General features: G+C 32.7%; 1 protein-coding gene across 1 annotated transcript in view; it reads left to right on the top strand.

Annotated features, from left to right (window-relative positions):
* The window catches only part of CNTLN (centlein), a 336,707-nt gene that overhangs the window by 169,956 nt on the left and 139,668 nt on the right, over positions 1-27,083 (top strand). Inside the window, exons 9-12 of the mRNA XM_065879183.1 lie at positions 11,140-11,316; positions 13,109-13,234; positions 19,039-19,160; positions 20,525-20,644. Of these exons, the coding sequence (XP_065735255.1) occupies positions 11,140-11,316; positions 13,109-13,234; positions 19,039-19,160; positions 20,525-20,644 (545 nt within the window). The remainder of the gene's footprint in view (positions 1-11,139; positions 11,317-13,108; positions 13,235-19,038; positions 19,161-20,524; positions 20,645-27,083) is intronic.

Raw genomic sequence — 27,083 nt, 5'->3', positions numbered from 1 at the left:
CATAGAGGTCTTATATCTCTTTATTAGATATGTAATATGTAATGTCTTTTATTAGATTCTGAGTAGCTTACATTTTTGTTGCTGTTTTAGATACTTGCATTTTTATTAGGTTTTCTGTTTCTTGTATATAGCAGTGCAAATGATTTTTAAATGTTTATCTTATTTCCATCTACCCTAATAATCTCTTAATAATTCTAAATTTTTTTTAGACCCTCTGGGTTTTCTATGCAAACAGTACGTGATGATGGCAGTTTTGTTTCCTCCTTAAAAATTCTAATTTGTTATACTGATCTTTATACATTTTACCATATAAAAGTTCAATAGAAGTGGTTTGAGTGGGTGTCCTTGCCTTGTTCCTAATTTTAAAGGGACTATTTTGCCATGGACTATGACGTTAGCCATAATTTTCTTATGGGTACCCTTTTATCAGATTAAGGAGTCTGATAAACTAATATCATAAATGGTGATAAATTTTATCAAATGTTTTATCTTTTGATACCTGGGACACTTCTAACCTTTTATATATTGCTTTATTCATCTTACTGATATTTGTTTTTTAAATCTCTATGTATGACTGAAATTGGTCTGTTATATAACTTTTTGTACTGTCTTTATCTGGTTTTGGTAATAATAGGGCCCTCATACAATGCGTTATTGAGCTAAAGAAAGAATTAGAAAATTGGACTATTAAGTCGACAAAATTACTCAGAATATAGTACAAAAATACAGCATGATGGGGAATATGAAAGAGGTGAGTGGACATGGAGGAGAGAGTGAGAGTCTAATTGTAAAAGGTGAGATAGAGAATAGAGGAGTGGTAGTAGACTCTTCAGCTATATTTTGGGTTTTTTCAAATCAGCCTGGTCAGTTTGACTTTAAGTCTGCAAGCTTCTTATTGCTTCACTTTTTGGTTTTTACTTTTTTCTTTTTTAAAATAATTCATAACTAGCATGAGAGTATGACAATTCTAAGAGAAACTCCCATTGACACAGGAGTTAGGGCTTTTATGGTGACTCACATAAATCAGGATAAAAGGCATAATGAGGTTAGTTTAGTGAATTCAAGGCAGATAGTGGTGGCACGCAGTGTATTTGGGGATAGAGATGGCTTTGCCTAAGGTTCCTTATTGACATCTGTAGATTGAGGTGAAGAGATCTATGGAAATTAGGTCTTAGCCCCAATGCGTGGCCTTTCCTTCAGCCCCAAATGATAGTGGAAGAAAACCTAAGGGAGGCATGGTCTTAGACCCTGCATGTGGCTCTGTGTTTGTATAAAGGGTATACAAAGTAAATGAAGAAAATATATTTTATGTAATTGGAATCATACAGTATATGAATTTGTATCCTGCTTGTACAATTACCATTATAATATGATTAAACGTTTGAAAACATTTTTAATTCTTTTTTTTTTTTTTTTTTTTTTTTTTTGCTGTACGTGGGCCTCTCACTGTTGTGGCCTCTCCCGCTGCGGAGCACAGGCTCCGGACGCGCAGGCCCAGCGGCCATGGCTCACGGGCCCAGCCACTCCGCGGCATGTGGGATCTTCCCGGACCGGGGCACGAACCCGTGTCCCCTGCATCAGCAGGCGGACTCTCAACCACTGCGCCACCAGGGAAGTCCTGAAAGCATTTTTATGACTGCCTAATAGTCTAATGGAGGAATGTACCATTTTTTTAACCTAAATCCCTACTTTGGGGCATTTAACTTATTTCAATATATATTTTTTCTATTTCCTCTGATTTTATACTGTGATGAACATTTTCATTTGTCTATCTTTATTCTCATCACTTGTTTCTGTAGAATGAATTCTTAAAAGTAAAATCTCTATGTCAAAGATTATGAACCTCAAGCTTTTGAATATATACCATGCACAGTAAACTACATTCCAGAAAGATTATACCAAATTATCTTCTCACAGTATATGAGAGTGCCCAGTTTTTATAACCTTGCAAGCTTTACATCTAAAAATAGCCTTGTTAATTCATTCTTTTGTTTTTCATCTCTGGAAACTAGTGAGGTTTTTTGTTTTTTTTGTTTTTTTTGGTTTTTTTTGCAGTACGCGGGCCTCTAACTGTTGTGGCCTCTCCCGTTGCGGAGCACAGGCTCCGGACGCGCAGGCTCAGTGACCATGGCTCACGGGCCCAGCCCCTCCGCGGCATGTGGGATCTTCCCGGACCAGGGCACGAACCCATGTCCCCTGCATCGGCAGGCGGACTGTCAACCACTGCGCCACCAGGGAAGCCCTTAGTGAGGTTTTTCACTTTCACTTTAAACTTGATTTTTTTTTTGCAAGTGTTCTATCAGTTTGCATTTTTTAAAAAAAATGTATTTATATACATGACCTCAAATATATACTAAAGGAAGTAAACTCTACATATTTATCACACATATTTTCACATTTTATTGTTTGTCTAGTTCATTAATGATTCTAGACCTTCTAGACTCAGTTCTAAGATTATTATTGATAACTTTTTCCTGAACATTTTTTCTTAAGATTGAGATGTACACCTCTTTTGTGCATCAGCAGGTATTAAACTTCATTGTTTTCCTTGTCTGTTTCCCCTCTGAAGTGTGGGCTCCTTGAAAGCAAGAAAAGTTGGTGTCTTATGCTTTTATCCTCACTGTTCTTTGCCAGTGATTGATACTTTGATTTCGATAAATGCTTTTTAAATGAACATATGAAAATGTGTATATCCTGGTTCCATACCCATTTAGCCTATCCCAAAGTGATCCAAGTATTCTTTGACACAGCAATTCCAATAAATAGGAGGGGGAGCATTAAAGCATAAGTTTTGCAAGGAATTATCTTGTTATGATGTGGAATAGTTGTCATTTCTTTAACAGTGCTGAATTGATTATGTATAATTTTCCAACATAGCAAAGGAGAAGAAATACCGGTATTAGTTAGCTCTGATTTCTTGCCAATCAGGGAGTCTAGTATTGATAGTGGCTGCTTGGCATCAACTAAACTATTTTAATTTCTCAGTTGGCAGAAAGGAGATCACATTGTAGTAACTTAACTTAAGACTCAGAATGCTATTAAGCCTTGTCGTACTGTAGTTGGGAAATATTATGCCAGAGTTCATAATTGGTTCAATTTTGTTTGCTTTTTATTCTCTTATTGTTTCAATTATACTTTTTTCTCATTTTCAACATGGAAGAATATCAGTCTTATACTTTCTCTAGGTATCTTACTGCTACAGCACCAAAATTATTTTTTAATTATTTAGGACAAATGTCGCCTATAAGTAATTTTAAATTATACTACTTATCATCATCTTATTTCACACTTAACTAATTTTTAATTTGTATATGTAAACTCATTTTGAAAAGTTGATTTACTCTACAGCATTATTTTAAGTAGAAACTGCTTTGTAATTTTTTGCTTGATTTAATTATACGCAACTAGTTTATATTTTTCATCTATTTGTATAGGTAGGCATGGCCACAGAAGTATATGGGAAATGATCTCCTGACTGTTTCGTATTTCATCAACCTTCGGGAGAAAACAGTAATAAAATTATACTATGACATCATTTTTAACCTTGATAAATGAAGAATTTTTTTATTTAAAAGAAAAATTTGAAGTCTTTGTCTTTTGTAGGTTAACTATAAACTTTTTCCTTTCCTAAATCTATTTGTGTATTATATCCACAACATTTAAACTCGTTATAATCATATAACTCCACTTCCCTGCTTGAAAAATAAACTATTTCTTCTAAAAAAAAAAAAAGGCTTCCAATAGATATTCTGATATTTTAAGCCTGCTTTAAGTTCCAAGCAGTATGAAACAGCCCAAGATATTAAAATCTAGAAATGTATCACGTATAATAGAAACCGCAACTCAGCTTTAACTACTCTATAGTGGCACTTCTCTTGCCGCTATAATAAAACTCAAGAATGTTTTAGTGATTTTTTTCCCTACTATTATTCAAAATTACATTACCCTTACTGAAATCTGAATGGCTTTTAGTGGATTAATTAAACTGTAGCTGGTTTGCCATCTGGGTGCAGCTTGTTTAGCTGCCTTTCCATGGAAAGATTTCTCATGGAAGAAAGACTATTTTTTTTGTTAGAATACAGCTGCTAGGATTCACTTTCTAAAAAAGAAATAATTATTCTTTCTTACATGAGATTTGTGATGAAATTCAATTTGTAAAATAAAAAACCATATTTTTGCCTTTCTTTTTAAAGGATATTCATAGTACAACACAAGTTTTTAATATTTTTTATAAATTAGTAAAAAATATATTTTGTGTCTTGATAACTTGTAATATTAAGTAGATCCTAGGTTTAGGCTAGATGTGAAAAAATGGAAAAGAGGGAATTAACTAAATCTGATTTTTATGGCTCAAGTGGTTTCATTAAATTAGAGTGCTCTGTGTTGTTCATTAATGAACTTGTGCCATATGCTTTAACTGTTCTGGTCAATAGCTGATAAAGAAAGGCTTTGGGGTTTGCTTTTTCGTTATTTTTTTATTTTTATTTTTTGTAAAGCTGGATAAAAATATCCATGTGATGGACTTTTATCAAAGGAGTTACTTTGAATTCAGTAACTACTACTGAGGCAATATGGCTCGCAATTTGCGACACAAAGGTAGTCATACATTATTGGAATACAGCCTACTGCGCTTCACATTACACAGATGTGAAGGCCTGATTATAGCTGCTTCATAATTAACAGTGATCCGATTTGTTTTGTGGCATAAATGGTGCATGTGTAGAACATTAGCCATGGCACTCTCATTCAAATTCAACTCAAGGGCTCAGCGGCAGGCGGGTCACGAGCTTCAGGGAGTAGAAGCACAAGCTCCTCCATATGTTCTTGCTGCATCTTACTATGGCTATGAGTGCAAGATAAGTTCCCCAAAGAACCTAATCGTGTTCTGTAATTACAGCGCGGCTTTCTGCTGGCTAGAAATGAGGGAGAAGCTAAAACACTCCCTCATCAGATAATTTGTAAATTACTTTACATGGCGGATGCCTAACTCAGTTGGTTTTCAACTGCTGAAATTATAAATAATTGTAACAGATGTGGCAATATGGCTGGCCTCCAATAAATGAGGCCCTTGATAATTTGGCCAACCCTTTGACAGGCCAATTTAATAAAATGTGAACAAAATCTTCTTGCTAATAATTTATCATCCTTTTTCCCAGTAGAATAAATTTAATTACCCTAGCAGTTAACAAGGTCACACCCAGATGCCAAACTCGGCTACAGTTTTGATAATGCAATCAGGAATTGAGAGGTGATGACAGCGTTGTTGTTTTTTTCATTACCTGGCTTCACATAAACACAGGTGGCGTAGCTTTCTTGTCAGTTTTTAATAATTACAGGCTATTATGGAATGCATAGTTAGCAGATTGAAAACCACACTTTAGTGAATTTGTTTGAGTATGATTGAGGTTTTAATGTATAGAGATGATAATGCATAACAAGCATAGTCCCTTGCTTATACCATTAGTGCACAAATTTTGATTTTTTTTACTGGTGACATAAGTGTCAAATGTTTATAAAACTTAGAGTATGCATTATAATAGGTAATGGATCACACATTTCATTCCTTGAATCTAGAAATTCATTTTAAGATACCATTAACAGATATACTTGAAATATTCAGAAATCTGGCAGACTGTGAGGCTTTATAACATACTTTGGAAAAACCTGATTGTGTTTAATTTTGCTTTTTAAGGCAAGAAAACAAATCTATAGAAAAGTCACTTAGTCTTTTAATCCTAAGTTTTAAGTAAGGCCAGGATTAGTTTACTGTTGGTATTAGAATCTGTAGTCAGTGTGTATACTACACAGTTAATACTCTAAACACTGTTCTGTGACATGTAAATATCACTAATTATTGTCAGTGCAGCCTAATATTTACATGTCATAGAAGAAATAATTAGCTTTTGGTTTCTCACTTTCATAACAAAGATACTGTTGTCTACTGGTTGTGACTCTAAGCCAGTAAAGCATCCATTTGTAATCCATTCAGTGTAAAGCTTTATATGGTGTATGGAAATAAATTTATGACATTAAAATTTCCCCCTTTATTTTGCTGTGCCCTGATTTGGCTTTACCACACAAGTGTTAGATACTAAAGGAAAGTTTAATTTGACCACTTTATAGTACTGAATTTTTCAGTATTGTGTTATTAGGTTGGTGTTTATGAGAGGAAATGGTGACATTTTAAAGTTTACCTAAATATGGTAAATAATTTCATTATTTTTTGTGATCTCTAAATGTAATCTGAGTATATTTGGGTTAAAAGTGAATGGATGGAAGAAATGCAAATATTTATATTTTTTAAAAGAGTGCTAGCTGACTTTGTTCATAAATTTATTACTCAATTTCATAGTCTTTCTAAAAGGGAGGTGTAAGTTTAAGTTGGTACACTTAATTCCATTTGTGAACTTTTGTGACAAGACTATTTTGATTTATGATATCATGTTGATTTAATAGCTTTCTTTTTTCTTTATTATCTTAAGACTATGTGATTATTATTGAAGTCATCTGTTCTCAGGTTATGGATGAGTCAGCTAACTTTTATAAATTGGCAATAGATATATTTCTGCATTTCTAAAATCAATTTTAAATGAAATGTAAGTTTTTGTAGAGATTCAGGATTTCATGAGAAGAAAATTATGTGTATATTTGTAAATATATATATGCACTTTTAAAATATTCTGTCTTCTTCGAAGAGGATTTGAGTTGCTTTTCAGAGAACTGTCATTCAGGATGTCAGTTTCTCATATATATATATATTCATAGGGGTTGGATATTTTATATACACAAATATTACAGATTATAAACATACATATATGTTTTAACCTATACTTAATTTCCAGTGAGATATTACTTGGAGAGAAACTATTTCTTTTGCTGAGGTATCACGTCCTTTTTAAGTATTTTTGTTTTGCAATAGGCTATATTATGTGTTGACAGGTTTTGAGTTTGTAAATTTCTTAAATAAGTGAGATAATGTATGTGAAATGCTTACCTAAAGCTAGGCACTCAACACTTTTCACTAAATGCTAGTTATTATTTTACTGAAGTAGTAATTAAATTAGTATTTTAAATTAAAACTTATTAACAGGAGAAAACAATTTAGCTTATAATTCTTTGTAATTGTGATAGTTGTGGAAAAAATTTCTATTTATTAAGCAGTATTCACTCACCCTCCACTGTAGTAATGCCATACAATGTTGCTTGAATTTAAAGCAGCATGACTAGATATTTAATTTATATAATGTTTTAAAAGTAATTGGCACAAGGCTTCACTTTCCTCCTCCTTCTACTCTAATAGCTTTCACAGTAGTTTTTGATCAAAATTGCCTCTGCGAATCAATGTGAAAAAGAAGTTATGTATTAATAATAGTTAAAGAGATTAGTTCCAATTGGAGGCATTTGGATGCATACTCCACTGATCATTTCTTATCAGATTATCTATGGTCTAGCACCATACCATTATCTTCCAAGATTATAAACTAAAAAGTGCACAAGGATTTTTGACATTAGAGGAAAAAGTTTATTTATAAAATACTAATAATTCTTAGCAAGAAAAGTTAAATTTTCAAAGATTCTAAGATTTTAGGGCAATAGATGGAGTGAAATTCCACAGATCTTGCTAGGCCTGTAAAGCAGCACTTAGAAAGGGTAAGAATCAGTAAGGATATATGAAGATATATATTATACCTATAATAATTATACGTGTAATTATTATGTTTAAAAACCTGGTTAAATGAGTATAGTATGAATGGGGACAAAAGAGTAACTTGGCAGTCAAGTAACCTGACAAACACTACTTTGGTAGTGTGATCAAGTTCAGTGTCAGCAGTCAAATCATGTTGATAGTATGTACCCTTGATATGATATGATGGCTTCTGTGATCTTCCTCCCAAAAATTCATAACCCCAGTCTAATCATGATGAAAACATAGACAAATTCCAGTAGAGGGCCATCCTATCAAAACAATATACCTAAATAGTACTCCACAACACTGTCAATGTCATCAAAAATAAGAAAAGTCTGATAAACTGTCCCAGCCAAGAGTTGCTGACATGACAACTAAATGTAGTGTGGTATCATGGATGGGATCTGGGAACAGAAAAGAACATTAGGTAAAAACTATGGAAAGTTGAATAAACTAGGGACTTCAGTTAAAAATAGTGTATGAAAATTGGTTCATTAATTTTAACAAATGTACCATATTAATTTTAGTTGTTAATAATAGGGGAAACTGGGTGGGTGGGGATGGGAGGTGTAGGAGAAGTCTCTATAGTATCTGCTCAGTTTTTCTGTAAATGTAAAGCTGTTATAAAAAATAAAGCTAGTAATAAAAAAGAAGTTAAATGTCAGAATTAAAATGGTTTTCCTTTTCTCTTTAAAATATGGGAACTATATCCCAAACTTATCGTTAGTGAATTCTGAGAGATGATATGATAGAGGCTTTCATTTGTATTTCCCCTATCTGTACTGAAATTTTTATACTGAACTTTTAATCCCTTTTATTTGCAGAAAAAATTACATTTTAAAAACTATTTAGTGACATGTTCATTGTAAAAAAATTAAGGAAATTCAGATATGTATGAAGAAAATTCACATATAATACCTCCATTCAGAAATAATGCTATAAATTCAGGGTTTGGTGAAATTTATGTCTATACAGTATGCTGTATTCTTCTGTAACCTGTGCCTTTCTCACTTAACAGTTTATCATGGATATCTTTCTGTATCAACCCTCAGCATGATTAGAACAAAGTCCAAGGCTTGGTACATTATGTTCCTTGATTCATATTTCAAAATTTCCCTAGGAAATTTGTAGCAGTCTATACTCCCACCGCCACGTTCTCAAGATACAAGAGTCATAAACTGAGTCTGGCCAATATTGTAAAATTAGATTTCTCTTAGAAATTTGAATTCCTCCATTCTTTTGAAAAATCAGTAGATCTGGCAGTAGTGGGCCACATTCCTCTGTGAAAACAGCTGGCTGGAGCTGAATAGCTACTACCACAAATACCCTCCTTATTCCCTCAAAATGAGGGTGACTGCGATTTGATGTTTCATTTTACTTATACTTTTAAAAGTGGTTATATTAAGAGAAATGTGAAATACTTCATGTGCATGTATCTCTAGCAAAAGTGATAAAAGACGAGAGAGAGAGAGAGAAAGAAGACTCCATTTTTGAAAAACTGAGAGAGTGCATAAGTTACCTTGTGGAAGTAAAGTATATATGTATATGTTCAATATATATACAAAGTGTCTCTGTCGAATGAATTTTAAAGCTATAATTTACACATAACTCATTTTACTTATTTATTTACATTATGGCTCCTATGTGAGCTGGAGTTAATCACTACTTAAATAGTATTTTAATTTTGAAGTTCTGTTATTGTTTACTGACGAATTTTAAAGGAATTCTGCCTAAATAAGAAATCTTTTATTATTATAGTAGCAATGTCCACTGTTGGAGGCTTTTTAATATCTTCATAAATATTTTAATGATATAGAATTGCAGCTTCTTGACCAAATATTCATGTTTTTATATTCTTATCTGTTGCATTATAACCCAATGATGACTTGGAAAACTCATTTATTAAAGAGCAGAGGATTGCTTATTGGATATACCAATAAGCTAAAATTATGTTTTTCCATTTTTTTTCTAAATTTTTGTTTGATTTTGAACAATTTATTTAAAATTTCTTTGGTAAATGATATGATATTAATATATTCATTGTAATTTTATATAACAAAACCAGAACAAGAATAGGTAGCCTTTGTAAATTGTTCAGATTGGCAGCCCAAAGGAAAAATTTATAAGCATCATAAATCTGTTTACAAAAGAGGAGGAAAGAATAAATAAAAGCCATACAGTGGTTAAAGGACGAGAAAAGAATAGGTCAGACTCCTTTAGAGTTTGGAAGAAAAGTGCTTAAGGTATTTTAATTTGATGTTCAATGCAAGCTAATAGAGTCAGTATTTAATATTGTAAGTGTGGTAACAGTACAATATAAACAACATTCTGAGGAAAATATTTAGTGTTGTGATAGAATAAAGATTGGGAAACAAATCAGGTGACTTATATATGAGGAAAGTGTAATAGTATGATGATAGTATACTGTAATAGTATGATGATAGTATAATGAGATGATCCTTCTCTTTATAGAAATTACAGGTTAGGATTAGTAAAAAATTTGCCTATCCCCTAAAAAAAGAAAAAAGTAGTCAAAACCAAGAAAAGGTAATATTTCTCATTGTTAGTTCAGAAAAGTTAAACATACATATTTATCTTATAATCCTTAGGAATATCATTTAGGAAGGATGGGGCTCTCCACATTTTAAATGAAACTATTTTCAGGGCTACTGGATCCATGTTGATGATATTAGAATCATAAGATCTGACTTTTCTTTCCTGGAAATCAACAGAAACTTGGTTTCACTATGATCTAGTGTTTTTGTTTTTTGTAAATGGAGTGGTTAATTTGAAATAGTGTATATGCATGGATTTTAATGGTCTCAAGTATATTCAGTTAAGATGGTGGTACAATTTTGTTGAATGCTAGTTTTCATGAATAGGTTTCTTACAAACTTAATTTTCCTGTGATTTCTGTTGTTAAAATGTGGTGCTTACTCATTAACAGTTTATCTGGCATGGGAATAAATTTCAAAGGAGAATACTGTGAACTCTGCTGACTTTAAAAAGTATCAGAGTTCTTTGAGTTATTACTAAATTATAATATATTAGAAGCTAATTAGATGTATAGTGCTGTTGGTTTCCTTTTCTCAGGTTTATATTCAGTGGTATTGCATTAAGCATTTACTGAGGAAATACCTATGTGTATAATCATTAATTTGAAATAATTTTATAGATGAGTTGTGTATATCATGCACAACTTTAAATTTTTTCTCCTGAAAATCTGTATGACAGTATTACTTATGAAAATATTTACACAGACTCTTGGTTATTTTATTGAAAATGCCGTTCTATAAGGATGATAGAAGCTTAGCTAATTCAGGTTTACGGTTTATTTTTGAAATGAAGTGTTCTTTCTTGGAATACTTATGATTTATATAATGTAGTAACATATATAAATATTTGCATGAATGTGTAAATAATGTAAGACACAAACATACTTTTAAAAATAGGTTTCTCAACAGCCATCTTTATCGAGCTTAGAAACCTTAATGGTCTCACAGAAGTCTGAAATTGAGTATTTACAGGAGAAACTGAAAATAGCAAATGAAAAACTATCAGAGAACAGATCTACCAGCAAGGGTTCCTCAGAGAAGAGCATCTTGACAAGTACTGAAAGGAAACATAAGGTAGGGGCATTTGTCATTTTGTGAATTTGTCAGGATGACGTTGGCAAGGCAAGTGATGAAGTTAAAAACAAACAGCAGCATTTACTTCTCTGCTTATATTTCTGGAAGCTTTTAAAAAATATTCTGTGTCAAATGTTTTATAAAATCATGGCTGGGAGTAGCAAGTTTTCCCTTTTTGAACTGAATAATATGTTCCTTATTTAATTAATTAAATATATTAATAATGATATACCTCTTTTGTGTAAATTACTCTTATATTAAAAATTTTGATAAGTATCCCTCATCTATCTAATCTATAGATAAATTAGGTAGAAATTTTAATGTGGTATTAGTCCTTAATTCAATTTTCTAATTTTAATTAGAAGAAAAATATATCTTAATGTTTCTATTTCATTGAGCTGTGATATTTAAAATACTGCCCATGTGGAATATAAACTATAAAATGGAATTTAACATTAATATGTACAGTTACATATTTTCAGATTTAAAGGTGTAACAGTGGAGAATAATAAGCAAATTTTTTGTGGCATGATTCTTATTTATTAATGTCTCAGCTTTTCCTTTTTGTAGTATTTATTGCATATTCTTATTATATTGCAAAAGATTCTATGAACATTAATATAAACATTTCAGAATATCACATTGTAAATATATTATTTCTATATAAATTGAATTAAGCTTTTCCTAAAAGTAAGGAGTTTTAGAGGTATGTTTCTCACACTTGTTACTTCAGCAGTAGAAAATATTTTTAAAAGTAGAATCATGTTTTCAATTCTCATTCTTTTCATGTTTTCCTATGAGTAGGACAAATGTCTTAATAAAGGAAGTATTTAAAATGAGACCTATGTTTCTGTGGCATTCTTATTTACTCCCCCTAATATTATTAGTAATTTTCAGAACTAGCTTTATTTATGTATGTATGTATGTATTTAAACATAACTCCGTTATATGTTTCTTGCCATTTTGGAGTAGTTTCACAGCATTGAGCTCTATTTAAATGAAAGAAAATACTCCTAAAATTGAGAGACCTTATAGGACCTAATTTGGTTGTGTGCTGTATTGTTGAGCTTTAAAAATGTACTGCTTTGTTGTTTCATTGCGTTTAACAAAAGTCAAGAAAATGAGAGTGATATTTTGAAAGAATTTTCTTTCTTTTTCATAAGGACATGCAGTAAGTATGAACGATATGTTGCCCAGCTTAATAGTTGCTTTCACATATTCCTTCTCCAGATTGGTATATGAAGCTGTACATAATATAAACACACATTCTTGTCTCTAGTTAGCCACATTATAGTTAATGACCATATGGTCATTATGGTATAAGATCTACTGTCTGTTGTATTTATATTCCTCAAGCATATTGTTCCTTCAACTTCACAGTGTGTTAAACTATTTCAAAGGGAAAAAAATCCTTTCCCTCTTGTTTCTGGTTGTCCTATCAAGTGTAACCTTGGACCCTTATAGAGCAATTAGACCAGCCTCTATCCCCTCCTTTGTAATGAGGTTTCTTGCATTTCTGAGTCCATAACCCTTTAGTCTTCCCTAATGGGACATCATTATTCTGAAAGAAACAATGTAAATGTAAATGAATATTCTCATTAATGAGTCACAGAGAAACCTTTAGCGGTAGCACTGTGGTAATTCTGCTTGTTATTTCTCTGGTATTCCATGCAAGATTTTTTCTTTTTATAATTCATTATTAGTATTCAAAATTACTTGTTCTTTAATTTTGCATGTCTTTCATAATCCAGTGTTCCAACTAGTTCAACCATGTCCTTGTTTTATTCTCGAGGAACCACCTGTGAAACGCTCAAGGTCTTTGTCCCCAAAGAGCCCTTTCTTAGACTCAGAGGAGCTAAAGAAGCTGAGAAATGCTGAAAGAAAGATTGAAAACTTAGAGAAGGTACTACAGCTAAAGGTGAACATTAAATCCTTTCTTTAGTAATAACCTTGCATAGGTAAGGATATACCAAAGTAAACATTCATTTCACAAATTACTGCTTATCATTTATCTTTCCTGAATTTAATTACTTTTTTAAAAATATGTAAATTGGTTAGTCTAGTTCTTAAGATTTCTGAGGATCGTAAAGTAATAAAAAATTTTGCTACTTTAAAAACTAAATGTTTATTCACTATTTTAAAATTATTAGGGAATATTTTGACTCTGTATTGGGAATAAATTTCTTGTAGTTTCTCAGAGACCAAAAAATACAACTACAGCAAATGGAAAGGGAAATTTCCTGTGGTTCTTTATATATGATAAACATACACAAAGAAACGTTAGTTAACAACTATGCTAACCTAGTTCAGGCCACTTAAAATTGTCCTTTACAGAAAAATTATACAAAGTGGCAAATAAATATGTATTATTTTTTCCATTTCAACTGAATTTGTCTCAGAATGCATGACATTTGAATCTGTGTTCTTCCAGTCTTTAAGAAGCATATGCATTTATTGTTCTATCTTTAAGAGTTTATACTTTCCAACTCATACTTTGTGAATTATCTTTCTCAGAAGAAGTTGGTTATGTGTATTGAAACAATTTTATGTGACTATATTGAGAGCTTTAATTTTTTCTGTGAATTTAATATGGCTAAACTTGTCATTCTTCATTCACAACTACCGGAAGGCCAACACTATTTGAGATTTAGCCATTTAACTGAATCTCAAATAGTTTTATAATATTCTGTGACAAGCCCAATTTACAGATGATTAGAATCCAAATATTTAAAACTTAGATTCTTTGTCAGATAGATTATTCTTAGGAGGAAAATGTTTTGTACTCTAGAGCAAAATATAGATTAGAGATATAGTTAACCGTAAGCTACATTTGGAAGCTTTTTTCTGCCTTTTCACTAAACATTGTTTTAATTTATATTTATTCAGATTTAAACTATTAGTTCTAAACAAAGGAAAATTATCATCTATTGTTTCTCCCCAAAATAAAATGATCAGATGACCTCAGCTTGCTAACATTTAGCCTACTTGAAATTTATACACCTGTAGTTATTTGCTCATTCGTTTACTCATTTGTAACTTATTGGCTAATGCAATTAGCCAAGCATTGTGCTAGTCACTTGTATAACAGGAGAAAAAAAATGACGCTGAGTAAATAGTTAGAATCTAGTGTATTGGTGTGAACGTGGAGGTACAAACAGGATATTATGGGCATGTTTAGGACACCATCATCCTTCTTTTGCATAATTCTTGAAATTTACATACCAAGGCTTCTACTTCTGTCCTCTATTAATCTGGGTTCTCTGGAGAAATAGAAACAATAAGATATAATCCTTTAGTCTTCCCTAATGAGATATCATTATTCTGAAATACATATATGTATGTGTGTGTGTGTGTATATATATATATATAGATATATATATATATAGAGAGAGAGAGAGAGATTGATTGATTTACTCTAAGGAGAATTGGCTTATATGATCACATAATTATGGAGTCTGAGATGTCCAAGATCTGTAGTCGTCAAATTGGAGATCCAGGAGAGCTAATGTTATAGTTCCAGCCTGAGTCCAAAGGCCTGAGAACCAGGAGAGCTAATGATGTAAGTTCCAGTCCCAGTCTGAGTCTGAAAGCAGGAGACCAGTGTCCCAGCTCAAAGACACTCAGGCAGAAAGAATTCTTTCTTATTCAGCCTTTTATTCTGTTCAGGCCTTCAGTGGATTGGATGAAGCCCATCAGATTGGGGAGGGCAGTCTGCTTTATTTAGTGTATTGATTCAAATGTTAATTTCATACAGAAACACCCTCACAGATACACCCAGGAACAGCCATTAACCAAATACCTGGGCAGTCAAATTAACATAAAAAATTAACCATCACATATCCCATTCAGTAGTAGAGCAACTCCACTCATTTGCCCCCAAAAGTCTGTGAGTCTTTTTTAGTTCCTTGTTTTTGGCAGGAAGGAGTAGAGCAATTCAGACATTTTTAGATCTATTCTCTTCCACTTCTTAAATTTCTTGTTTCAGAGAGTCTCAGAAACATTATACTAATTTACTTCCTCATTCCTTTTTTCTAATAACTGCTCTCTTGGATGAGGCCTCAAGTCTATTTTTAGAGTAAAATTATTTTTCACACAATTTCTTTTTCATTTATATTTTTTCTGTATTCTTTCAAGTTAATTGATGATAATTGTGAATTTCAAATGATTGTTTTCTTTCATAGATTTGCAAGATAAGGGAAAAATGGGAGCAAATTTTTTTCTTTGCATTTTATCATTTGGTAGGAAAGGATTTCTTATTTTAAAGGAGCAAAATAGCTGAATGAAAAAGGCACTATAATCAGTAGCATTTAACAAAAGGAATGGGTAAACAAAACATGTATATTAAAGCAACTCCAAGGAGAGTAGTTGGGCCCAGGGCATTTTTAAATTTACAACCTGACTATAGTAAATGTAACTCATATTTAGTGAAGACAGAAGACCTGTTTCTATCTTCTTGATTATTAGGCTATAGTATTAATGCTATTGCTATTACTCAAGCACATGTGAGTATAAGGTAAGATAGGAATTAGTGGTGTGTTTGTGTTAGTTTCCTAGGGCTGCTGTGACAAACTACCATAAACTGACTAGCTTTAAAAGAACAGAAATGTATTGTCTCAAAGTTCTGGATGCTAGAAAAGTCCAAAGTCAAGGTGTCAACAGGGTTAGTTCCTTCTGAAGTCTGTGTGGGAAAGTCTGTTCCATTCATCTCTCCTAGCTACTGGTAGTCTCAGGTGTTCCCTGGCTTATTGATGGCCTTCTCCTTGTGTCTTCACATCACCTTCCCTCTATTCAAGCCTCTCTCTGTGTCTAAATTTCTCCTTTTTATGAAGACCAATCATGTTGGATTAGGACCCACCCTATCTCATTTTAACTTGTTTATCTCTATAAAGATCCTGTCTCCAAACAAAGTCACATCCTGAGATAATGGGGTTAGCACTCCAACATATCTTTTAGGGAGAGATTCATTTCAACACATAACAGTCTCTTATGGTTTTTAAAATACATTGGGATCATGGAGCTCCTTTTGAAGACCATTCCCCACTAATACACGTTGACTTTTTGTCATGGTCTTCCCCATGTTGGTATTCTTTTGAATACTGCTCTTCAAGAACCTAATGGGAACATGGCAGACAAAATGTTCCTTGCTTAAATATGTGAGCAATGGATTAACGTTTTTCTATTTTTGTGATCCTTTAACATACCAATGTGCATTGTGAATCTATAGGAAGGTAGAGATACATTATTTATCAGATTTACTTGATTATACCTATTAATATTTCCCAAAAGACTGTTGCTCCATGGAAGATACTGTTGGAAACACTAAACTAAAGACAAAAGGCATGATCATGGCATGGTAGGTAGCTTTAGGGTCCCAAGTTGATCACCAAGGTGGATTGAAGGGAGGGAGGGAGGAACAAAGAAATTTCAGGAGCCTATGGTACATATGTATATAAATTTTGATACATTGACATGCTCTTCATGCATATTATTCTAATACTATATATTATAATAAAATATAATTGTATAAACATTAACATATTGTCTTACTAAGCTCTCTTCTGTGGCTAGTTGTACCTGTTTTCAAGATGGGCAACCAATGTTGTAATTGTAGAGTCAATAGTAATAGAAGAGATGAAAGTTCTTATTATAAAAATCTCACCCAATTCCAAATCCTGAATTCATGGGTGTAGTGAATTATAAAATTTAATTTGGAAACCAGTGCATCAGAGCTTTATGAAATTCTTACTATCCTTGTGATTACTAGTGCCATGAATCTCTGCTTTACTGACTTTCATGCATTTGGCAACTTAATTCTTTTAGTACTTTTCTATGCCATTTAATAACATTAATATGTCCTTTGAATATAGTTTATATGTCTTTTATTTTTTAATGCTCTAATATTCATGAAGTTTATACATTCTGCTGAAACTAAACATCCATGGAATCCTTGGTATTCTATAAATGTTTTTTTCTTAACTTAAGAAACCTTGCTATCATACTCTGAAGATTGAGCCACTGTTTTATTAATAGTGTACATGTTCTTAGTTTGCTTTATGACTGTCAAGAAACCTTTGAGCAAACGATGATCTGATCAAGAATCATTTCTGTTCTTATCAACTCAGAAGTAGAATTACAAACATCATTGAGAAAAGTCAGTTGATGCAACTTTACTATTTTCTAATATTTTAGTCATTGAGACTTGTTTGTACACAGAAGTTAGAGCCTCTAGTTTAGCTAGTTTAATTAAAAAATACATAGAAGTTACTCTGTAAATATTTTATTGAATGATCTAATAAATCGACCTAGTTCCGTGACTGTCCATGGGATATTTTTGGCTTGCTGATTCTAGAATGCAGGCTTAGTAGTTGTGGCACATGGACTTAGTTGCTCCGCGGCATGTGGGATCTTCCCGGACCAGGGGTCGAACCCATGTCTCCTGCATTGGCAGGCAGATTCGTAACCACTGTGCCACCAGGAAAGTCCATAAATAGCTTCATTTTGAAGATGGAGAAATTGAGACACGTTGAATTTAAGCAGCTATGTCAAGGTAAAATTTAGTAAGTTTGAGCAGCAGGAGTTGAACTCTTATCAGCACTTAACACCCTGCATATAATAGGTTATTAATATATGGTTCTCCAATTGAAACGAACAAAATTGAATTCTGTATCCTGAATTTTTAACCATAGTATTAAACCATGCTACTTTTTATCAAGTAATTATGCAGTGGCTGTGATTTATATCTTCTAAAACTCTTTAGAATAACATTTATTCTAGTTTCCCCATCAGTGATGCCGTTTTCATGCTTTTTCATCAAGCACTTCCATTTCCATATGGCATACATACCACTCGGTACACACAGGGCTCAAATACGTCCTAATAACTACTTAAGAGAATTATTGAAGTTCTCCTACTAGATATATATTCAAAGTATAATGGCAACATATAAATACTGTTGAGACAGGTAAAATTGCAGTAAAATAATGCAGACTCTATAAGGTATTAACTCACTGTTGGGATGAGAGACAGATAGTCAATGAAACAGTACATTTGGCTTCTAAATGATAAGGGCATCACTGTTAATACTTGGGAAGTGGACAGAGTAAAAAGCTCACTTTCGCTTTGAGCCTCTATTGGGCAAGCACAGTGCCAGGGGCTTTACCTATATGTTAGTTTATTTAGTTTAATTGTCATAATATAGATTTCTGTGTTCTTTTCCATATTCTATAGTAAAATAAATTGAATTAATTTAAATAGTGTTCTTAAGATTATGGTCTTACTATGATTAGTGTCCTTACACTAATTATATGTGCACTTATAACTATATGTGCCCTTACAACTTATAACTAACAAAATAGTGATGCATTATGTGTGGACAAATCCTGGAAAAGAAAAAAAAATTTAATATGTAAGATTGGTTCATAAATACATGTATATATACTAATTATCAAAAGGGAAAGGAATGAAACGAATTTGATTCCAAAATTTTGAGATTACTTAAGTGATTTTTTAAAATGCCATGAGTGCCTCAAATTTATCAAGCAAACCTGTTCTGTGACTTTAGGAATTCTTCTTTTTCTTCTGCTTAAGTAAGTATTACAAATTAATTCATATTTACATACTATTTTCTTTCAAATTTCATACTTAGATTGGTAACCTTTTATTTGTAACATTATACTAATACTTTGTTCAGACTTGTATACTTGGCTTTTTTGTGTTTTACAGAGCCAAGAAAATGATGAGCTAAGAGATGCCCATGAAAAACACAAGGAAAGGCTACAGATGTTACAGACCAACTACAGAGCAGTAAAAGAGCAATTAAAACAGTGGGAAGAAGGCAGTGGCATGTGAGTTACATAGCTCATAAAGCCATTTCCCTAAATATTAAATGGAACGGAGTAGCATCATATAGGTGATTTAATGGCTTTTGTTTGATTTTAAAGAAATTATTTGGTAGTCAGATCTTTATTGAGGATTTTAAAATAGAGAATATAATAAGTGAAAATAGAAATATGTTAGCAATAACTATAGATTTTCCTATCATTTGCAGAAATAATTAGCATAGGTGATTATGAATGATTGTATATATTTTTAATATATATAGAGTAACTTAACAAAAGTATATAACAAAACAAAAATAGTTCACATCCATATGATTGAAAAACTACTTTAAATAAAATACTGGTGTTACAATATATATAACTCAAAAAGTATTTAAGTTTTATTTGAAAGACATGAGAAATAGGAAATTCACATATATAGTTAACTATCTTAAAACTACTTCAACCTGATATGCAATTTGAAAATCTTTTCTATCCATCAGTTTGTTCTGCAGCTTATCTGAATGAATTGGCAGTCTCAGTTCAATTGCTCTGAACAGGTGTTCAGATCTTGGTTAGTCATAAATGGCTCCCCTGTTAACAGTATCAACAGAGGGCAAAGGACTGAATGAGTACAGAAAATCTACTACCCTCGTATCTTTTGAGATGGATCCTTTAGGGCAATGTTGATGATACACATTGGTCTGTTCTACAGAGAAATAGTTTCTAAATTAGCCAGTACTGCACTTTTACAAAAGAAAAATGGACAGTTTGTTTTATGTACAGAAAATGAAAACGTAAAGGGCATTTGGCATGTTTTATAGGTAATTGTCACATCTGATTTTTCCTTTGAAGAACAGAAAGTGTTTCATATTGCTTTTCAGTAAAGCAATGATAAATCTATTTGTCCTGGATTTAGCCTCTGCTTACCTCACTTTTTAGTAGTCACTGGAAGTTTGAAGACTACTTGCTAACTATCTGATATTCCGATATTCATTGATAACTGCTTGTTTTAAGATAGAGCACATAAACCACATTCAGATTGGTTGACAGCAAATTCTAGATTTGTTGTTTGCTTATAGTCCTTTTTTGAAACTGTGACATTTCTGCAATGTATGTTTTATTACTAGTAGAATGAATAGAGAAATAGACCTGAGACTATCACGTGTTTGCTTACAAGTTTGCTTTCCATAGCAGCAGTTTAGCTTTTTAGGAAATCATGATCTAGGATTTTGATTTCTACATACTTAGGTTTTAGGAAATTCATTGCATAGTGAACTTGATTTAGAAATTTGGTCAATAGATATTTTTAAATTTTAGGGAATGTATAAATGAATTTTTATTACACTTTGAACATGTTAAGTAAGAAAGCAATTTCATTTTAAAAATAGGATGGAAATCAGGAAAATAAAGAGAGCAGATCCCCAAAAACTTCGACAAGAAGATTCTGATGCTGTATGGAATGAACTGGCCTATTTCAAAAGGGAGAACCAGGAGCTAATGATTCAAAAGTGAGTTTCTTTTTTTAACAATGTCTACTTAGATAAACATTTGAGAGAAATTCTTTGTGTCTGAAAGGCCATGAGAGAAATTCCTTATAAAACTTGGAAAATGAAATTATCTGGTTTGCCTGTAAAAGTGAGAAAAAAAGATTAGCTTTTAAAATATATATATGTATAATGCAATAACAAGTTGCACATTTACTAGCTCTAGCTGAAACTGTATAATATGATCTAGGGATTGTGTTAATTAATGTGGCTCTCATCTGTTGGAGGTGTCGCTCTTCATTAGCCTGTATTTTAGACACTGCCGTGCTTCATTTTTGGAATGAGGTGGAGAGGGGATAACCTAGCCAGGCATCCTTGTTTGATCTCCTAGATACATACGCAATGCAGAATGCCTGAGCTCTCTTGGTTCCCTGCCCTGTCCTGCTAATCCCAGCTGAGCTCATTATGGTGTAGCCTTGCTGCTACTCTTGGAGCTAGAGCTGTCCAAGCTAATTACTGGTAGCAGCAGAACTGCCTGTTAAAGGTCTGGTATGGATCTGCTAACATGGTCCTTGGCGGTGACCTGCAAAAGACACGAGGGAATTGCTTTCTTTATTGCTGTGCACTGCCTGTCCTTTGGGCTTAATGCTGATCCCTCCACATAGGTCTTTTAGCTGCCCTAAGTATAGAACTTGATGAAGGATACTCATATTTTAGAAAACATACAGTTTGCTTCCTTGATCTTATAATTCACAAGGTATTATATTCAGCTTGGCAAAGAAAGGACACTTTTTTTTTTTTAACAGAAAGGAGTTAGACCAGCACAATTAGCCTCTTGCTGCTTAACTATTTCTTCATTTAGAGTTAAATTTTTTACACTCAGACCATGGAATTTTTTTGAAGGCTGGATATCTTTTAGATTACTAGAATTTAGTATCATGTGGCATAATGTGATTAAATATTATTGAATTTTCATAGCTGTAAATTAGAATCTTATTTTACATACTATATAATAACACATGTAGCTTTAGATTACCACCTTTTCCATGCAATGATAAACTTTTGAAGAAATGATCATATCAGTATACATTTAAATGTATACTTCCAATTACCTCAAAGTATACTACGTTCTATTAGTATTAAATGTTTGATGCTGATAATAAAGTTTCTTATCTTGAAAATTTTTATAGATTTTATAGATTTGTCCCAAATATATTCCCTGATAATTTTTGATAACTTTGTTGAGATATAATTCACAAGCCATGTAATTCACCATATAAAGTGAACAAGTCAGTGGTTTTTAGAATATTCGAAGAGTTGTGCACCCATCATCACAATAAATTTTAGAACAATTTCATTACCTACTCCCCCAAAAAAGCCCCACACAGTTTACCTGTTACCTCCATTAATTCTTCCACTGCTCTCTACCCCTTAGCTAACCACTAATCTGCTTTCTGTGGGTATAGATTTACCTATTCTGGACATTTCATATAAATGGAGTCATATAATATGTGGTTCTTTGTGACTAGCTTCTTTCACTTAACATAATATTTTCATAGGGTTTATCTGTGGTGTAGCATGTATTTGTACTTTCTCTGATAATCTTTAGTGATCTTTCTGTCTCCAAATACAAAAGTTAATTTTGGACAAAATAGGTGTGAAACCTAATTAACTAGTTGCAAGATCTAATCTATTCAAAAAAAATTCAAGCAGAGGTTAGTTGTAAGTGGTGTTTATTTAAGGTTTATTTTGCTCATTAATGAAATAGAACTAAAGAAAAAATAATAAAGCCTTTTTAAGGAAGTTCGGGAACTGTTAGAACCCTGGTCTGTTCACCCAGCAGTATGCATATGTTACAAGTAGCGCTGTAAATTAGATGCTAAGAGTCATTAAAAGTGTGGATTTTTTCCCCCTGAAATTCATTTAAATTTATTAATGTGATAGCCATTTGAAAAATATTTATTTTTCATATCAGTTTTAATTTATTAAATAATAGTGAAGTTTGAGGTGATAACCTTGAAGAGTGCTAAATAATTGATATAAACTTTAAGTCATATAATAATGTTTTGGGGGGTGGATTATTTTGTAAAACATTCATTCAGTTAAGAAATGTGTTTGAGTTACTGCTGTGTGACAGGCATTCTCCTAGGTGAATGAAATGAGAACATCAGACAAACTTCCTACTCTCAGGGAGTTTTCTTGGGAACGTTCTAATGAAATATAATGTTAAAACTTAGACTAGAAATATCATGATGAAACAATAAGAAAGGAAACATGTCTTTTTATTCATTGAAGTTTGTTTACTGATGACAGAATTTTTAAAATTTATATATAGTACATTTTAACATACAGTTTTTTGAGTTGTAGCACGTATAGTGTTATAGATATATTACATATATCTATAACATGCACAATAGATTCAAGTAACTATTACCACAATCAGGATACAAACTAGTTCCATCATCTCAAAAAATGTCCTTGTCCTACCCACTTGTAGTCACATCCTCCCACCATCCCTAGAACCTGGCAACCACTGATTTGTTCTTCCTCCCTATAGCTTTGCCTTTTTTCAGAATGTTATATGCATGGAATCATATAAGCTGTAACTTTTTGAGACTGGCTTCTTTCACTTGGCATAATGCCTTTGAGATTCATTCATGTCGGTTTGTCCAGTTCGTTCCTTTTTCTGCTAGATGGTATTCCATTGTATAGATGTACCACAGTTTGTTTGTCTGTCTCCTGAAGAATTTTTGGGTCTTTTCTAGTTTTTCGCAACTATGTATAGTTTTTTGGTATACATAGATTTTTTTTTTTTTTTGCTGTACCACGTGTCCCAGGAGATCCTAGTTCCCCGACCAGGGATTGAACCTGCGGCCCCTGTGTTGGAAGTAGGGAGTCTTAACCACTGGACTGCCAGGGAAGTCCTATACATAGATTTTTGTGTGAACATAACTTTTTAATTCTTTAAGGTAGATACCCAGGAGTAGAACTGCTGTGTGTATGGTCAACGTATGTATAACTCTGTAAGAAACTGTCAAACTGTTTTCCAGAGTGGCTATACCATTCTTATTCCTACCGGGAATTCATATGAGCCAGTTGCTCCACATTCTTGTCAGCACTTGGTGTTGCCATTTTTTTAAGACCATTCCCGTAAGTGTGTATTGGTATTCTATTGTAATATTAATTTGCATTTCCCTAATGGCTCATGGTAATGATCTTTTCACGTGCTTATTTGCTGTCTTTATATCTTCTTTTACGAGTGTCTCTTCAACTCTTTAGCTCATTTTTAAAAGATTGATTGGTTATTAAACTAATTAAACAATACTTGTTCTTTATATATTCTGTATGCAAGAACTTAATCAAATATATGATTTGAAAATATTTACTCCCAGTCTGTAGATTGCCTTTTCATTCCCTGAACAATGTCTTTTGCATGACAAAATTTTAATTTTGATAAAGTCCAACTTACCAATATTTTTCTTTTATGGATTATGGCTTTGATGTCATACCTAATAACTATTTTTCTGACCTGACGTCACAAGTATTTAGCCTATGTTTTCTTCTAAAGAGTTTTATATTTAGCTCTATGATCCATTTTTAAGCTAATTTTTGTATAAGGTGTGGGTTATAGGTTAAAGTTCATTTTTTACAAAGATATATGCCCAATTGTATCAACATCAGTTTTGGGAAGACTATTCCTTCTCCAATAAATTGCCTTTGTAACTGCCAAATATCAGCTGACTATATTTCTGCCGGTCTATTTCAAGACTCTTTATTTTATTCTATTAATATGAATTCCTAAACTTTTGTGAACCCCATACTGTCTTGATTTCTGTAGCTCTCTAATAAGTCTTGAATTCAGTGTGAGTCAAATAGCTTTATTGTTTTTCAAATTGTTTTAGCTTTTCTCATCGCTTTGCTTTTCCATAAAAGTTTTATCTATAAAAATAGGTTTAAAAATAGCTATAACTACCAAAATCTTGTGGGAATTTTGACTGGAATTGTGCTAAATCTATAGATTAATTTGGCAAGAATTGACATATTAACCATATTGAGTCCTCTATTCTGTGAATACTTAATTTGTTGAGATTTTCTTTTATCAGTGTTTTGTAGTTTTAGCATGCAGATTCTGTATGTCTAATACTGTTGTTAGATTTGTACAAAAGTATTTAACTTTTGGAGCTATTACAAATGATATTATAAACTTTAGTTTTGGTTTCTGCTTGTACATTGCTAGTGTATAGAAATAATTTACATTTTTACATGCTGACATACCTTGCATTATTGATATGTTACAGCTAAGTCTACTATGTTATTATTTATATTTTCTGTTTGTTTCCTCTGTTTCTCTTGTCCTCCCTTCCTATGTGTTACTTGAACATTTTTTTAGAATTGGTTTTTATTTATCTATAAGGTTTTGGATTATATCTCTTTGAATAATTTTTTTTTTTTTTAGTGTTTGTTCTCAGTATTTTACACACATAACTTATTATACTTTATTGGTGTCAACATTTTACCACTTCAGGAATGTAGCAACCTTACTTCTATCTGTGTGCTTTTACCTTCCTCCCTTTATAATATGTTGTCTTAACTTTTGTCTCTAAATACATAGAGAAACCTATTAGTTGATGTTACAATTTTTGCTTCAGCTGTCAAATATTATTTTAAAACTTCAAAAGAAGGGTAGCCTATTATATATTTTTTCTTTTCCCAAGTTTTCTTCTTTTATCATTTTCTTTCTGTTTGAAGAGCTTCTCTTTAGACCTTCTTTTAAGGTAGGCAACAAATTCTCTAACTTTTCCTTTATCTAAAATGTTTTCACTTCACCTTCATTCGTAAAGGATATTTTCACTGGATAGAGAATTCTAGGTTGGCAGTTTTTTTCTTTGGCATTTGAAGGATGTACCACTTCTTTCTGGCCTCCGTGGTTTCTGATGACAAATACACTGTTATTTGAATCATTGCTCCCTTAAAAGTAATACATCATTCTCTCTAACTGCTTTCAAGAATTTTTCCTGTGTCTTTACTTTTTAAAAGTTTCATTTTGACATGTCTTGGCATGAATTTCTTTGGGTTTACTCTTCTGTGAATTCTCTAAGTTCCTTGAATCTCTAGGTATGTGCCTTTTGTCAAATTTGGGAAATTTTGGTCATTATTTTTTCAAATACTTCTTTTAGCCCCACATTCTATTTCTTCTACTCTGGGACTCAATTGACATAAATGTTAGATCTTTTAGTATTGTCCTACAGGTCCCTGAGGCTTTGTTCATTTTATTTTTCAGACTATTTTATCTCTGTTGTTCAAATTGGGTAATTTTTATTGTTCTATCTTCAAGTTCGCCGATTCTTTCCTCTTTTGTCTATCACCTCTGCTATTTAGCCCATGCAGTGAAGTTATTTTGTTTTGTTTTGTTTTGTTTTTGGGTTATTGTGATACTTAATTCTAAAATTCCCACTTGATTCTTCTTTATTTCTCTTATTTATTTGCTGAGACTTTCTGTTTTTTTCAAGATCATTCATAACCGTTCATTGAAGCATTTTAATCATGGCTACTCTAAAATCCTTATCAAGTAATTCTGACTTGTGTGTTATCTTGGTGGTATCATTTCTTAGTTATGGTTTCTCAATCAAGTTGAGATTTTCTTTGTTCTTGGTATGATAAGTGATTTTCAGTAGTCCCTTGGACATTGGAGTATTATGTTTTGAGACTCTGGATCTTATTTAAATCTTTTACTTAGCAGATCTCTGATGACATCATGCCTGAGGGAGAGGGTCACATTATTACTGCCTGGAAAAGGTGGGAGTCTTAGCTCCTAACTTGACCTCTGCTGACATTACACTGAAGCAGGTGTGAAGGAGTGTCTCATTACCACCTGATGGGCATGGGAGTCCAGGCTTCTCACTTGGCCTTCAGTGTTAGAGAGAGCGAGGCTGTTTTTTTTTGTTTTTTTTTTTTGCGGTACGCGGGCCTCTCACTGTTGTGGCCTCTCCCATTGCGGAGCACAGGCTCCAGACACACAGGCCCAGCCGCTATGGCTCACGGGTCCAGGTGCTCCACGGCATGCGGGATCCTCCCGGACAGGGGCATGAACCCGTGTCCCCTGCATCGGCAGGCGGACTCTCAACCACTGTGCCACCAGGGAAGCCCAAGGCTCTTTTTTTGTTTTTCTTCCTCTAGTGGTATATGGCTAGAGTAGGGGTGATTATTGTCAATAAAATTTCTGTCCTGTTAGTCTGTCCCTTTCCTGGTTCTTTGGCTTGAGAGAGCAGACTTTCCCTGAGACATTTTGTTTGTGTCTGTTGGCATTTCTGGGTCATGAGTTTCTCCAGTACTTAGTTTCAGATATTTATGAGCAAAGAAGAAAGCCAGGGAACTTATCACTGTGAGTTGTTCCTCTACTCCTAAGGTCCCTATCCTATTCTTCTTCTTTTCTTTGCCTTTCAGAGTCTTCTTGTATTTGTTT

This window comes from Phocoena phocoena, chromosome 6 (assembly GCF_963924675.1).
Source record: "Phocoena phocoena chromosome 6, mPhoPho1.1, whole genome shotgun sequence".
Classification (NCBI taxonomy): domain Eukaryota; kingdom Metazoa; phylum Chordata; class Mammalia; order Artiodactyla; family Phocoenidae; genus Phocoena; species Phocoena phocoena.
Note: the sequence above shows the minus strand (reverse complement) of the source record. Positions and strands in the feature narration are given on the sequence as shown.